General features: G+C 41.3%; 2 protein-coding genes across 3 annotated transcripts in view; both read left to right on the top strand.

The window, feature by feature from the left end:
* Positions 1 to 3485, top strand: part of CRY1 (cryptochrome circadian regulator 1) — a 109413-nt gene extending 105928 nt beyond the window's left edge. The window contains exon 13 of the mRNA XM_023195632.1: positions 3266 to 3485. The gene's annotated coding sequence lies outside the window, so the exon portion shown is untranslated. The remainder of the gene's footprint in view (positions 1 to 3265) is intronic.
* A 405-nt stretch (positions 3486 to 3890) lies between these two features.
* MTERF2 (mitochondrial transcription termination factor 2) lies at positions 3891 to 13709 on the top strand. 2 transcript variants are annotated; one of them, XM_023195288.3, is made up of 3 exons: positions 3891 to 4102; positions 5850 to 5950; positions 12229 to 13709. In XM_023195288.3, the coding sequence occupies exon 3, from the start codon at positions 12286 to 12288 to the stop codon at positions 13441 to 13443; it is 1158 nt and encodes a 385-aa protein (XP_023051056.1). In that variant the 5' UTR covers positions 3891 to 4102; positions 5850 to 5950; positions 12229 to 12285; the 3' UTR covers positions 13444 to 13709. The 2 variants fall into 2 exon arrangements, with proteins under 2 accessions (XP_023051056.1, XP_023051016.1); XM_023195248.3 differs by having other exon boundaries at positions 5840 to 5950; positions 12229 to 13448.
* Positions 13710 to 14954: the final 1245 nt, after the last annotated feature.

Below are 14954 nucleotides of genomic sequence, written 5' to 3'. Positions count from 1 at the left end.
AGTAATGGCATTTGTAACCATAAGTCAGGCAGTATGGGCTAGCAATCAATAGAGTGAGCTCTAGTCAAATGCCCGATTCTGCCATTCATTAGCTTTGAGGTCTTGAGCAAGTTTAACCTTCTGTGTCTTCTTTCTTCTTATCTATAAAATGGGGATGAGGGTAGTATCTGCTTTATAGTCCAGTTCCATGTAAAATACTTATGAGCTGGCATGTGATAGGGTGCTCAGTGTTAGCCGCAGGGCTGCCACGCTGTCTCACCCCCTGGCGTGTACAGTGCACAGTCTGCATAGCTGTATGCCACAGCTCTGGTTAGCTGCCATTATTTTTATTACTATTGCTATTATCCCTTTAATGTTCTCTAGTAGGTTAGTTCTTGCCATTCTGAATTATAACCAGTGGCTTTTCATTTTCCCATCGTTAGTCATGATAGATATTTAGTATGATAATTATATTTAAAGATAACTGAAGATAAAGTTGAGTAAAAATACAGAAACAATAACATTTTAGATGATATGCATTTTTTAAAATATCCTGGATAGTGAATTCACAATTAAATGCCATTACTGAGGCTAGGTGTGGTGGCTCACGCCTATAATCCCAGCACTTTTGGAGGCTGAGTGGGAGGATCACACAAGCCCAAGAAGTCAAGGCTGCAGTGAGCTCTGATTATGCCACTGTACTCCAGCCTGGGTAGAGCAAGACCTCATCTGAACTGGGTGTGGTGGTTCATGCCTGTCATCCCAACACTTTGTGGGGTTGAGGCCGGAGGATCACTTAAAGCCAGGAGTTTTGAGACCAGCCCTGGAGATTTAGCAAGACCCCTTCTCTATTTTTAAAAAATCAACGTAAAAGTAAAAAGTAAAGAAGACCAGGTACAGTGGCTCATGCCTGTAATTCTAGCACTTTAGGAGACTGAAGCAGGAGAATCACTTGAGACCTGGAGTTTAAGATTAGCCTGAACAACATCTTGGGACCCCATCTCTACAAAAGAAAACAACAAATATATTAGCCAGGTGTGGTGGTGTGCACTATGGTCCCAGCTACTTGGGAGGCTGAGGTGGGAGGATGGCTTGATCTGGGGGTTTGAGGCTGCAGTGAACTATGATTGCACCCACTGCACTCCAACCTGGATGACAGGGTTAGACCTTGTCTCGGGGTGGGGTGGTGGTGGGAAATCCATTACTGAGAAAAAGAAGATGAAAAAATCCTGTGCTTTATCATTCTTTTTTCACCACTGTTAAAGTGAAGTAATATTTTAATTGTTTTTTTATGGTAACTACCTCACATCCTACTCTTTGGACCTGGTTGTACAGTGCAGAGTTGAGAAATTCTTAGGCCTGAGATTTACCATCATCATACAAGAGGTCAAAGATTCAGTTTTGTTGTTGTGGTTTTGAGACAGAGTCTCACTCTGTCGCCCAGGCTGGAGTGCAGTGTCGCAATCTTGGCTCACTGCAGCCTCTGCCTCCTGGATTCAAGTGATTCTCCTGCCTCAGCCTCCCAAGTAGCTGGCACTACAGGCACGTGTCATCACACGTGGCTAATTTTTTGTATTTTTTAGTAGAGATGGGGTGTCACCATGTTAGCCAGGATGGTCTCAATCGCCTGACCTTGTGATCTGCCAGCGTCGGCCTCCCAAAGTGCTGGGATTACAGGCATGAGCCACCGTGCCCGGCCAAAGATTCAGTTTTAATGTGAATAAATAAACCTTTCAGTAAAAGACTTTCAGCATAAGCACTGGTATGCTATTTATAAATAATGTAAGAGGACTTTTTTTTTTTTTTTTAATTAGGGAGTTTTTTGGAAAGCTTTTTCAGTTTGGTGTAAATAGTGGTCAAAAAGAATCACTAAAAGGGAAAGAAAAGGCATCAATCATCGTGCTCTACTTGAGCGGATACACTGTTCGAATACAGTATTCTCCCCCTAACTAGAAATCCTACTTGTGGTTGAGGGATTTAAGACATTTTACTCATTCGGCAAATGCTTCTATTCTTATTGCCAAAAACTGTACTGACAACTTGGAAAAATTATATTGAGAGAACTAGGATTTTGAATGAACCTGTGCAAAGTCCTTACGGTTTTCATATTTGCTTAAAATAAATTAGTAAATTTGAGATATAAAAGACTATCAGTATTTTTAATGCATCCCTTACAAGCTAGAAATTTCAGGATCTTCTCACAATTCAAATGTGTTTGTAATTTTCTTGTACATAATACGCATAATTATGTTATTTTCCCCTTTTCTTCATTCAAGGTTTTTTTCCTGATTATATGGCCCTAGAAATGCACTGTTTAAATATTTGGGCTGGAAAAAACTTTGAGTAGCATTTATTTAATACAGTTGGAATAGCTGATTTGTCAGTTTCAAGTTTTGATTACAATGGACGGGGTCATATGTATTGTAATTCCTCACACAATTACGTGGAGCCCTAATACAAGCTTCCGGCACCCTGGTGCACATTTCTGCTCCCTCCGTCCTGACCAGTGATGGCAGCTTGCAGTTCTAAGTCCTGAGTTTACATTCTTTAACTTCCTTTTCTGTATCCTAATTTCCTTTTCCTAAGTACAAATGACTCACTTTGGTTAGTCTGGACCCCAAATCGTTTTATTTCAGGAAAAAGTATGCAATAAATCTATGCATAATAGAGTTTTTATATTCAGATAACTCAGGGGTTGCTGGACAAACACCCCCCAGCTGTATACTTGAGTTGCTCAGATCGTTCTAGAATATCCTAGAGATCAGAGGTGATCTTGAGGAGCCAGGATTCTTGGTGCTACTCTGTGGAATTAAAAATGTATGTGAGCGCACCTCTCAGTAAAGCCTGTTGCGCCTAAACTGCATACTGAGACTAGACTCAAAGATTTTAGTTAACATTTCCTGAGTTCCTACTGTGTGCCGAGCATTATTCACAGAAAAATAATCAGTAGCCTCAAGGAATTTACTCCACAGGGTGTGAGGGCAGTCTAAGTGCCAGTGCCACCGATTACGGCAGAACTGTGCAGTGTGCTATGAACACCTGACAGCAGGGACCTCCAGCTGGGAAAACCAGTTTTTCTGACTCCAACTCCACACAAACAGAACCACCAGGCCCAGGTCAGGGCACCCTGTCCTCGATAACACTTAACTCTAGGTGTGATTAGTCACATTATTAGTTGTTGATATCTCTGCCCTCCACTAGAATATAAGCTCCATAAGGACAAGGAATGTGTTTTATTCCCCCTCTGTCTTCTCATTGCTGTTTCAATATGCTTTGCGCTTAACAGGCCTGCCATAAATACTTGTTTTTTGGATGGAGAAATGTGAAAATAAATGAGAGAGACATTGAGCCTGGCTTTAAGGAGAAATTAACGTGTTTAGTGTATGAGATCGGGCATCACTGGTAATAATTAGAATGGAAACCACTTGGCAGTTTATCAGAAAAGGCGAGTATTTAGGTGAAGGTGGCAAGGAGGGGGAGAACGGAGAATGGCTTTTAAAGACGAATCAGTCGCTAACTGCTGGGGTAGGGTGGGGGCGGGGAAGAGTTTGGATGTGTTTCAAAGAATTTGGGTTTTTTTTAAACATTTCTTTTGTAAGTTGGTTCTTTACCTAATTGAATTATTTTGGGAACTGTGATTGGTTCTATCTTAAAGATATAGCGATTTCTGTTACTTCTTTTTTTCTTCCATTTTCTAAGCGTCAAAGCTACTGGAACTCCGCTTCCTAAAATGCTAAGGAAAGGGTGTGAAAATGCCAGATGCCGCCGCCGGCACAGGCTCCGCTCCCTGGAAAGCCGATTCCCACTCCCACTCGCCCTTGTGGTGCGGGGAGGGACGCGTCGTTGTGTCCTGCGCTCTGACTGGCTGCGCTGGGACGTGGGGGCGTGTCGGCGGGGGGGGGGGTTGTCATCTCCCGAGACCTGATTGGCCATGGGAGAAGGGGCTGGTGGCCTGGTTGAAGCTGCGGAGGACTGTCGGGAGCTTCTTGGGACCGAGGACCGAGACCCAGGCTCCAGGCCTCAGCGGGACGGCAGACCGTGGGGAGGCTGACCGGAGAGAGAGGAAAAGACGGGGCCTGGCCCCCGGGACTCCCTGTGCCTTGCTTGGAGCTGACGCCAACGGGTGAGTCGCCCTCTTCCTCTGCTCCCTTCCTCACCTGCAGCGCCGTGGCGGAGGTCACGGTCCGCAAAACCCCACGCATCACCAGACGCTCAGCTCAGCCTGCCAGGTTTCTCTGGAAAAGCGGAGGCCCTACAGTGAATGTGCGGCCTTTTGATCGGTCCCGGAGATGATCTTCCGAGGACCCTCGTTTTTCCTTGCTTATAAACGTTGGTCAGTTTGAAACTGGCAGCAGGGCATACGTGTTATGAAAGAAGAACTCTACCGAAACCAGTGGTGGTGTAGAGAAGATCATACTAACCATAACTGTGTGTATTACGGAAGTGAATTTCACTCCTCAAAAATGCTTAAGAAACAAGCATCCTAGAACAGCCCACATTGTGATTTAACAAACATTTACCAAAAGCATTACTTTATGTGGGGGCACAGGGATAAGAGCAGGACTCTGGAGCCAAACTGTGGGGTTTGAATCCAAATTCTGCTTTTTTTTTTTTTTTTTTTTTTTTAGCTAAGCAACCTTGGGCAAGTTCCTTTACTTGCGTCTATTTCCTCATTTTAAAATGGGTTGTTGTGATGATTTAATGATTTAGTATATGTGAAGAGTTTTCTGCATATTTTAAGTGATTTGTGGTATTAACTCGTTTGATCTTTGCAGTCACCCAGGAGATAGTGTCACCATTTTCCTGATGCCAAACTGAGGCTCAGAGAGGTGAAGTAACTTCCTCAAGTCTTAGCACAACTGTTGTCCAGGAATCAGGCAGTCTGTCTCTGGTAACCCAGTTTTACCCACTGCATTAATTTACTGCATCCATTTGTTCACTTGTTTCACCTGACAAATACTGATTTTGTCTCTGTGTGGAACAAGTTCTTTGCTGGGTGCAGGGAATAAAGCAGAACACCGTTCAGTTCCTGCCTTCCCAACGCTTGTAAATCTAGTGCAAGTTGTTCATGGCCGGACTGCAGGGTGTCCATGAATCCTGCTAAAATCATTTGTGAAATGTTGTGAGTGTGGGTCTTTTCTTCTGGAAAGAGAGTCTGTGACTCTCAGGTTCTAAGTTGATCTGTGATCCAAATGGAGGGATGAAGTGTTGGTTTAGCAGACCTGTGCCTAGTATGCCTGATACACAGCTTGAACTTCAAACAAACAGCAACACAATTCCTACTGGTTGGAAGAATAAAGAACTTATAAGAGCATGATAAGTGCTGCAGTAGAGTCTGGAGCAGGGTGCTGTGGAAGAGCACACAGAAGGCCACCTGCCCAGGAATGCCTCCTAGAGGCAGTGAAGGCAGCTGGGTGAAGGGTAGGGAAGTAGTTCATTGGAACACTGTGGTGACCAGTCTCTGTCCATGTGGAGTGTTGAGACAGAAACAATACACAAACAGCTGTAGCTGTTGTACCACTTGTGCACAAGTGTAGAAGAAGTCCATGGTGCCATGAAATCCTATAATGAGGACAAGAGGCTTCATGTATTCATGAAGGTTAGAAAAGTTTCCTTGAGAAAGTGACACTTAGGCCTAAGAGTTGGAGCATTTTGGGCATGGAATCTGACCCACAGTCTTCAAAGACCACATGGTAGAAACCAGTAGAGCACCAGGGACTGACAGGAAGCAAATGCAGCTGGTGCAGGAGAGGGAAATGGGAATTAGGGTGGTAGCAGAGCCCAAAGAGGCCTTGTAGCCTGGTAAGGCATTTCTATGTTTTATTTTATTTTGTCTTTATCCTAAAATGCTATTGGAAAGTTTATTGCAGGGAGCTGACAAGATCACATGTTGAGAAGAAGTTGGAAAGAATCCCAAGTGGATCAACTGAATATCTGGATGAGGACAAGATCTGTGGGGAGAGACTGTAAGGTAAGAAAAAGAGAGGTCTAGAACCAAGCCTTGAAGGTGAGCTTGCACGGGAGACAGGTAGAGGATGGCCAGAAGTATAGAAAGGGAGAAGAATCAAAAAAGTGAGGTGTCCAGGAAGTCAAATGAGAGAATATTTCAAGGAAAAAGTGGTCAGCTCTGCTAAAAGCTGCAGAAGTCAAAAGAGATAAGGAAGGTTGGGTGTGGTGGCTCATGGCTTGTTTTAGTCCTTTTTCACGCTGCTGATAAAGACATACCCAAGACTGGGCAATTTACAAAAGCAAGAGGTTTAATGGACTTACAGTGCCACATGGTTGGGGAGACCTCACAATCATGGCAGAAGGTGAAAGGCAAATCTCATATCGTGACAGACAAGAGAAGAGAATGAGAGCCCAGTGAAAGGGGTTTCCCCTTATCAAACCATCAGATCTCATGAGGTTTACTCACTACCATGAGAACAGTGTGGGGGAAACCACCCCCATGGTTTATCTCCCACTGGGTTCCTCCCACAACACAAGGGAATTATGGGAGCTACAATTCAAGATGAGATTTGGGTGGGGACACAGCCAAACCATATCATGCCTGTAATCTCAACACTTTGGGATGCCAAGGTGGGCAGATCGCTTGAGTTCAGGAGTTCAAGAGCAGCCTGGAAACATGGTGAAACCCCATCTCTACAAAAAAAAGAGATAAGAATGAAAACTACTCATTGGCTGTAACCACATGGAAGTTATCTTTATTGCAAGCTATATAAGTAGAAGAGGAAATGGAGAGAAAGAAGGATCTGCAAGAATTAGCTGAGGGGAAGAGAGAGATAGGGCTTGGGCAAGGAGAGGAAGAGCAGTGGAGTGATGGCTGGAGCATCAGAGGCGGATACACCTGAAGGAGCAAACACTTGAGAAAGAAAGACTTGAAAATTCTCAGGCCAGAGAGGCTGGGCTCAGCATGGGAGCAGGAATGACCCTGGATAATGAAAGCTGTGATTGTAGGGAAGGGGAACTAGTGATAGGTTTATGTCTGCTGAGAGGAGCTGCTCTTTCTTTGTACAGATAGGAGGCCAGGGCACTGGTTGTGAGTGAAGGTGGGTATGGAGGTAGGCGGGAAGCTAGAGGTCTGAGTTGAGAAGATTTGAGATAGTTGGTGGGAAGGGTGGAAGAGTGAGTCAACCAGAGCTTGTTTGAGGATGGTCTGGCAGGGGGAGACAAGTATGCAGCAAAGACCAGAAATAAACCTCTTGACCCCACTGGGGAACTGTAAAGAAGGGGTATGAGGATGGAGGCTAATTAGAGACAAAAGCTACATTTAACATATGATAAAGGAGGCATCATAAGTCATGGGGAAGGAAAGCATTGTTCAGAAAATGGTACTTGGAGAGAAGTTAACTATTGATAAAATCTATTTACATTCTTAGCTCACACCCAGAAATTTCAAATGAACTTAAGGAGCTAAGTTTTAAAATTCAAACAAAAATATGGGAGGAAATATGGATGAACTTTTGCTGATCATCTGGTACTTAAAAGCAGTAAGGATCATCAAGGAAAACTTCCCTGACCTTCCTTTGACCACGTGAAATTACCTGCTTTGTTCTAACAGATGCTGTAATATGAACTTTAATAATATTATGCTAAATGAAATAAGCTAGACACAAAAGACAATTATTATATGACCCTACATATAAGAAGCACCTAGAATAGACAAATTCATAGAGACAGAAAGTAAAATGGAGGTAACTGGTGTCTGGAGGGAAGGAGGGTATGGAGAGTTATTGTTTAATGGGCACAGAGACAGAGTTGGTGTTTGCGATAGTGGTCACAACATTGTGAATGTACTTTAAGCCACTGAATGGTACACTTGAAAATGGTTTAAATGGTAACTTTTTTTGTTATTTATATCTTACCACAATTTAAAAAGGGGCTACTTTGGTATGCTAAAATATACCATCAACAACTGAAAATGAGCTGAAGAAAATACTGTATTTTCAAAAATGAGATTGTATTTCTTAATTCATAGAGTTTATACAAGTCAATTTTTAAAAAGCAGAACGATTGCAGTTGTACAAGTTAGGAATGGTTGATTCACAAAAGGAAATAAAGGTGAAGAAAATAGTTTGATTATGAAAACATCACCCTCATGAATAATAAAAAGAAGTTGAATTAGCGTTATATCATTTTTCACATATCAAAATAAAAACTGATGAGAGAATCACTCATACTGCTTGTGAGAATGTCAACTGAGATAGTTTTTCCGACAGGAAATTTAGCAACTTTGCTTTCCCAGTGTTCACATATCTCCTCTTCAGTCAGGAAATCTACTTCTGGGAATTCATCCTAAAGGAAAAGCATATGAAATGTGGACATTTATTCAGCATATAGCAAAAATTATAAATAGCCTAAATGCTCAATATAAGGAATGAATTACAAAATAATAATATATCCATCCCATATACCAAGCACTCATCTTAAATGTTTACAGAGCATTTTTGATACCACAGTTAGATACTTACTATGAATAAAATAGAAGCAGAAAAATAGATACATATGTATGTATTATGTGTTCATTACATAGGAGTCACAACATTCATACTTTTCACTTTCATAGTCAGTTGTGTTTGCTTATCAGAGACGAAGCAAGACAGATTTACTGGTAAAGATGACTCACCTGAACACATCATAATTCATAGCCAACTATTTCATCTGTGTGGTGTCTGCGTAAGAGATTTTCAAGAAAAATTCCGAGTCTTTGTAATTTTCACTTTATAGGCTGAATTCAGAACCTAAGTCCCGTGTGTAGGGAAGGTACCACACAGGAGACCAGTAATACACTATCTTTCAGCAAGTCCAGCACAGCCAGGAGTTCCTCAGGGTTGGAACAGATCCTGTTCTCTGGCTAAGCACTAGATCTGCAGTTGGCTTGGTTGGGGGTTACATTATACAGAATGACAGATCTTTAAACATTAGAACGACATTGACCATGGCAAAGTGCACTCATTGACAGAGCCTCCTGCAGAGGAACAGCAGCTGTCTGCATTTCCTGCTTCCTCCAGGCTGAACTGTGATGTGTTCAGGTCACATATCATCATGTATGCCAAAATATGTACAGTTGTCTTCGGGTCGTGGGGATTGTGAAAGACTTTTTCCATTTCCTTATACTTTTCAGAAGTTGGCAACTTTTCCACATTGAATGTGCATTGCTTTTATAAGCAGTTATTTTGGGAAACAGAGGCATTTAAAATCCATTCTTTAGGCCGGGCGCGGTGGCTCACACCTGTAATCCCATCATTTTGGGAGGCTGAGGTGGGTGGACCGCTTGAGCCCAGGAGTTCCAGACCAGCCTGGGCAACATGGCAAAACCCTGTCTCTACAAAAAGTACAAAAATTAGCCAGGCGTGGTGGCTCATGGCTGTAGCCCCATCTACTCAGGAGGCTGAGGCTGGAGAATCACCTGAGCCCGGGAAGCAGAGGTTGTGCAGTGAGCCGAGATCACACCACTGTACTCCAGCCTGGGTGACAGAGTGAGACCCTGTCTCTAAAATAAATAAATAAATACATTTTTTGGTTTTCAGTTCTCTTTGTAAATAATCTGTCTAAAATACAATTTAAAGTCATACTACTACAAGGCTTTTAGCTCCAGAAATTTTACTCTGTACCAGGCATTGTGCAAAGTACTTGACATGCATTTTAACCCTTACAGTTTTCCTGTAAGGCTTAGATTCTGTTCTCTCCATTTCACAGATTGCTGCTAGTAATACTCATTGAATAGTTAGTGTGAGGCGCTGTTCTAATTACAGCTGTCTTGTTTTATCTGAGGCTAGCTTACACAAGGCTGCCCCATAAGCTAGAGCCAGGATTGGGTGTGGGTGGTTGGCAGCAGCCCATGCTCCTCCCCCGTGGTACAGAGGTGCAGCCTGAGCTTGTGGGGTCACACAACAGGGAGTGGGGAGTGGGATCCCAGCCCCGATCTGCCTGTGCTCCATCATGTGCCTCCTCCTTCCTGTCAAAGTTGATGGCCTTCTTACAAAGTTTTTAAAATAATATTTTCATCTTGGCTGACAGTATTAGGACTATTATCTGAAGAAAATTCTGGTTGAACCACTAAGAGTAAAACAAGCTACGCCTTCAATTATTTTAGTCTCCATAGGCGCTCACAGTGAGCTAAACCACAATGGGAAACCAAAATGGAAAGGGTATTACCTAATTTTCCTAACAGAATAATTATTTATTTGGATTAGTTAAGACAGGGCTGAAAGTGAAGAGTCCCCAGCATATATGGCAAGGGCGTTTAAATTAGAGTCAGGGATTGGGGCTGCTTTCTGCTTTTCTTCCAGACCTATAAAGAGTGAGAGAAGGCTGCCAACAGGCTAAATTGACCCGCACTGTACACTTTTGTGGCAAGGCTGAGACACTTACAACACTCTCAGGTACTTAAACAAACCAGATATATTTTCATTACCAGAGACAAAAGAAATAGCGGTGAAGGAGTTCATTATGCTCATTATACCACTCTTAACATACTGACCATTTTGAATTAAAGGCACCTGAAAAATATCATGTGTAAGATCTGACCTGTTTCTTAAAAACAGATAAAATTCCCATGTGAGAGACACCCTCCCTACACCAAAAGGAGTAACATCCTTAACCTCAAGGATGAGAAATTGATACCAAAACATTTCTGCACCGTCCTTATTAAAATAACTTATCTTTTAGACCTCCCCATGTAATTCAGTTGCTTCTTCACAGCTTTCTATTTTTTGTGCAACTCAGTACATAAATAACTGACTCTAACTGCTTCTTTGGGTCTCTGATTCCTTATGAGGGCTCCCATGCCACGTAAACTTGTATTAAATAAAGTTTATGGCCGGGGGCGGGGGCCCACGCCTGTAATCCCAGCATTTTGGGAGGCCGAGACGGGCAGATCATGAGGTCAAGAGACCGAGACCGTCCTGGCCAACATGGTGAAACCCCATCTCTACTAAAAATACAAAAATTAGTGGGGCGTGATGGTGCACACTTGTAGTCCTAGCTACTCGGGAGGCTGAGGCAGGAGAATCACTTGAACCCAGGAGGTGGAGGTTGCAGTGAGCCGAGATCGCGCCACTGCATTCCAGCTGGGCAACAGAGAGAGACTGTCTCAAAATAAATAAAGTTAAAAAAATAAAGTTTATGTTTTTCTCCTGTTAATGTATCTTATGTCTAATTCTCAGGTCCTGTCACGACCCTAAGAAGATGGAGGTGTTTTGCTGCCCCTACAGAGGCAAAGACTGTTAATGTATCAGACACAGTATAGCCATCTCAAGATACCTAAAGATGTCAAGTGGATAGCTTATTACACTGTTCTGAAAGTACAGTCATTTTTCCACAGCTGACCTGGTTTTCTATGGCACCATGGGAACAGCCATGTGGCATTTTTTCATTTTACCCAGCTAGGGATTACTGGTGCCCGCCACCACACCCTGCTAATTTTTGTATTTTTAGTAGAGATGGGGTTTCACCACGTTGGCCAAGCTGGTCTCAAACTCCTGACCTCAGGTGATCCGCCCACCTTAGCCTCCCAAAGTGCTGGAATTATAACTTAGTCTAATTCTGCATTTATAAAAGGGAGTTTTGTTCACATAATTCTAAAAAAAAAAAAAAAAAAAAAATCCACATTTAAAATAATTGGCCCATTTTAGGTGATAGTTATTCAGCAAAATATTTAATGTATAAAATTAGAGATGACCCTTCCCCTCTTCCCCCTTTAAATATCTGCTTCCACTAAACATCAAGTTAATAATATAAAACATTTTTTAATAAACCATGTTTGTGTGTGTGTGCATAATACAGCCCTCCTAAAAGAAAAACAGTTGTGGAAAAGGGAATTTGTATGAAAATAACATTTGAGGTCTGTCAACCTTTGAACTCTTTGGTCTTGCTGCTCTTCTGTAAAATGGAAGTAACTCAACAGTATATTTACAAAGTGTAAGATGTCAAAGTTGTGAAGAAGTGTATTACAATTCAATTATTTAGGAGGATTTTTTTTTTTTTTTTTTTTTTTTTTTTTGCAGAGTTTCACTCTTGTTGCCCAGTCTGGAGTGCAATGGCGCAATCTCGGCTCACTGCAACCTCCGGCTCCTGGGTTCAAGCAATCCTTATTTAAGAGGATTTTAAAAAATATTCCACATGAGTAGTTTTCTTGTCTAATTTCAATCCACTTTATTTCCAGACGTTGTAAACAGCTCAAATTTGTAAGTGTATGTATTCTGAAAGTCAACACCTTTATACTAAAAACCTTTCTTCTTTTTACAGATAGAATGAGTCCATTTAAGTCCCAGGACGGTGGAAAGTAACTAGTGGATTGCAGCCATGTTGTGGAAGCTGCTGCTGAGATCCCAGTCCTGCAGGCTGTGTTCTTTCAAAAAGATGCAATCACCTCCAAAATACAGACCTTTCTTAACATGCTTCACCTATATAACTGATAGACAGTCGAGCAAAGAAAATACAAGAACAGTGGAAAAGCTCTATAAATTTTCAGTTGACATCAGGAAAATTCGCAGATTAAAAGGATGGGTACTTTTAGAGGATAAAACCTATGTTGAAGAAATTGCGAGTATTTTACAAGAACTAGGTGCCGATGAGACTGCTGTAGCCAGTATTTTGGAACGCTGCCCGGAAGCAATTGTCTGTAGTCCAACCGCTGTTAACACCCAGAGAAAACTCTGGCAGTTGGTCTGCAAAAATGAGGAAGAGTTAATCAAGTTAATAGAGCAGTTTCCAGAATCTTTCTTTACTATTAAAGACCAAGAAAACCAGAAGCTGAATGTTCAGTTCTTTCAAGAGTTGGAACTAAAAAATGTGGTCATTAGCAGACTTTTGACTACTGCATCTAATGTTTTTCATAATCCTGTTGAGAAGAATAAGCAAATGGTAAGAATTCTCCAAGAGAGTTATCTAGATGTAGGTGGCTCTGAGGCCAACATGAAAGTTTGGCTACTAAAATTGTTAAGCCAAAATCCATTTATTTTGTTAAATTCTCCCGCAGCTATAAAGGAAACACTAGAATTTCTCCAGGAGCAAGGTTTCACAAGCTTTGAAATTCTCCAGCTTCTGTCCAAACTCAAAGGATTTCTTTTTCAACTTTGCCCAAGAAGTATACAGAATAGTATTTCCTTCTCTAAAAGTGTTTTTAAATGCACAGATCATGACCTGAAGCAATTAGTTTTGAAATGTCCTGCCCTTTTATATTATTCTGTTCCAGTTTTAGAAGAGAGAATGCAAGGATTATTGAGAGAAGGAATTTCCATAGCTCAAATAAGAGAGACGCCAATGGTTCTTGAATTAACACCACAGATAGTACAGTACAGGATAAGGAAACTGAATTCCTTAGGCTACAGAATAAAGGATGGACATCTAGCAAATCTAAATGGATCAAAAAAAGAGTTTGAAGCTAATTTCGGCAAAATTCAGGCCAAAAAAGTAAGGCCATTATTTAACCCTGTGGCACCATTAAATGTTGAAGAATGACATACTGACTGATGTTGCTTCTTTCTAGCAGTGCAGGGTGAAACTAACTAGCAAAGACAAAAATTCAGGCAGTTTGTAGGCACAGTAATTTAAGAACCTGCTTATCTTCTGGGTTGCATTTGAGTTATCTCTAAATAGATAAATTCTGACTCATTTGCCATATTATAAAATATAAATTGTATGTTTTAATAAATAAAGTTGGTAACTTTTACCTTAAACCATTATTTCAAAAACTCATGTACTATTAAATGGCATATCAGTGTGATACTTTATAAGTGAATCACTTCTAAGAAATGGACAAGTGCTTAATTCAAGGTATGGATACATTTTTATTCATACAGCACATTTCATCTTAGGATGCAAATCCAGTCTTTCTCACTGCTAGCCTTGAAACATCACTCTACTGTGGTCCAAATTCTGTAGCTTAGTGTTACGTGAACTATCAGCAAACTTCTATACCTTTTTTTTTTTTTTTTGGATAAAAGTTCATCTTGTATTTAGAATAAATGACTGTCTTTGAGAACCAAGTATTACTCATCCAAAAAGAAGAGCTGGAGCCTAGTTGTGTGGTCAGTTTGTTTAGAATTGACCATTATGGTAACTCTCATAAAACACCATGCACATTCATTACTTTCCTCATTTTACACATGAGGAAACCGAAGCTGAGAGAGGCCACTCAGCTGCCAAATGGCAGAGTCCAGGTTTATTAACTGGGCTCCGACTTCTCTTCAAACCTTGTGAACTGGAAGGATTACTTATGAATTGACATAAGAGAAGTCACCCCTACCTGACAGGCCAAAAGGAGTAAGTACTAACAACAAATTTGGGGACATGTATGAAAACCTCTCCATAAAATGTTCTAATTCAAAATTTTCTAATTTATATACATTTGAAATAAATGGAGCTTTTTAGAAAACATTCTGAAAATCCAGGTCTGCCTGTAAGGGAAAGTGGGTGATGGTTAGTACTAATTTTAGGGGTGGTGTTTCAAGTTTCCATTTCTGAACCTTGTTCCAAGATAAGTATATCCAGATAAAGAACTGACTCACTTTCAGCTGTGAAGTCTGAACTTTGTAACAAATGCACAGCCAAACAACTGACAACATCTGTGCACTATTTGTACATGGCTTAAATATAATGAAAAATTATGAAAAATGCAGGCAGTATCCTCACTCTTCACTCCTTCAGCAAATGCAAGTAACCCTTACTATCCAAATCTGTTTGCCTCCTAGAGGGAGCTCTGTGCTTTGCGATTCTAAAAGTACCATTGTTCACTGTTCTACGGATGAGGAGACTCAGGGTAAGTCACCTACCCAAGGTCATGCAGGAATGTTTGTTCAAGAATAGCAGCTAGTACAGTTAGAGCAGGGTCGAGTGGTTGGGAGAGTGGCACAAGAAGAGAGAGGCGGCACAGGTCCATGTAAGGAGCAGAATCTCATTTGAAGTGTGATGGGAAACCGTTGGAGAGTTTTTAGTTTATGCTTCTTGTCCTGACATAAAGTGTCAGTGGC

Source organism: Piliocolobus tephrosceles, chromosome 10 (genome assembly GCF_002776525.5).
Source record: "Piliocolobus tephrosceles isolate RC106 chromosome 10, ASM277652v3, whole genome shotgun sequence".
NCBI lineage: Eukaryota > Metazoa > Chordata > Mammalia > Primates > Cercopithecidae > Piliocolobus > Piliocolobus tephrosceles.
The sequence above is the reverse complement of the archived record's forward strand: the minus strand, read 5'-3'. Positions and strand labels throughout refer to the sequence as shown.

Coding starts and splice junctions, on each gene's coding strand:
- MTERF2 (XM_023195288.3), top strand. CDS start 12,286: ATGTTGTGGAAGCTGCTGCTGAGATCCCAGTCCTGCAGGCTGTGTTCT.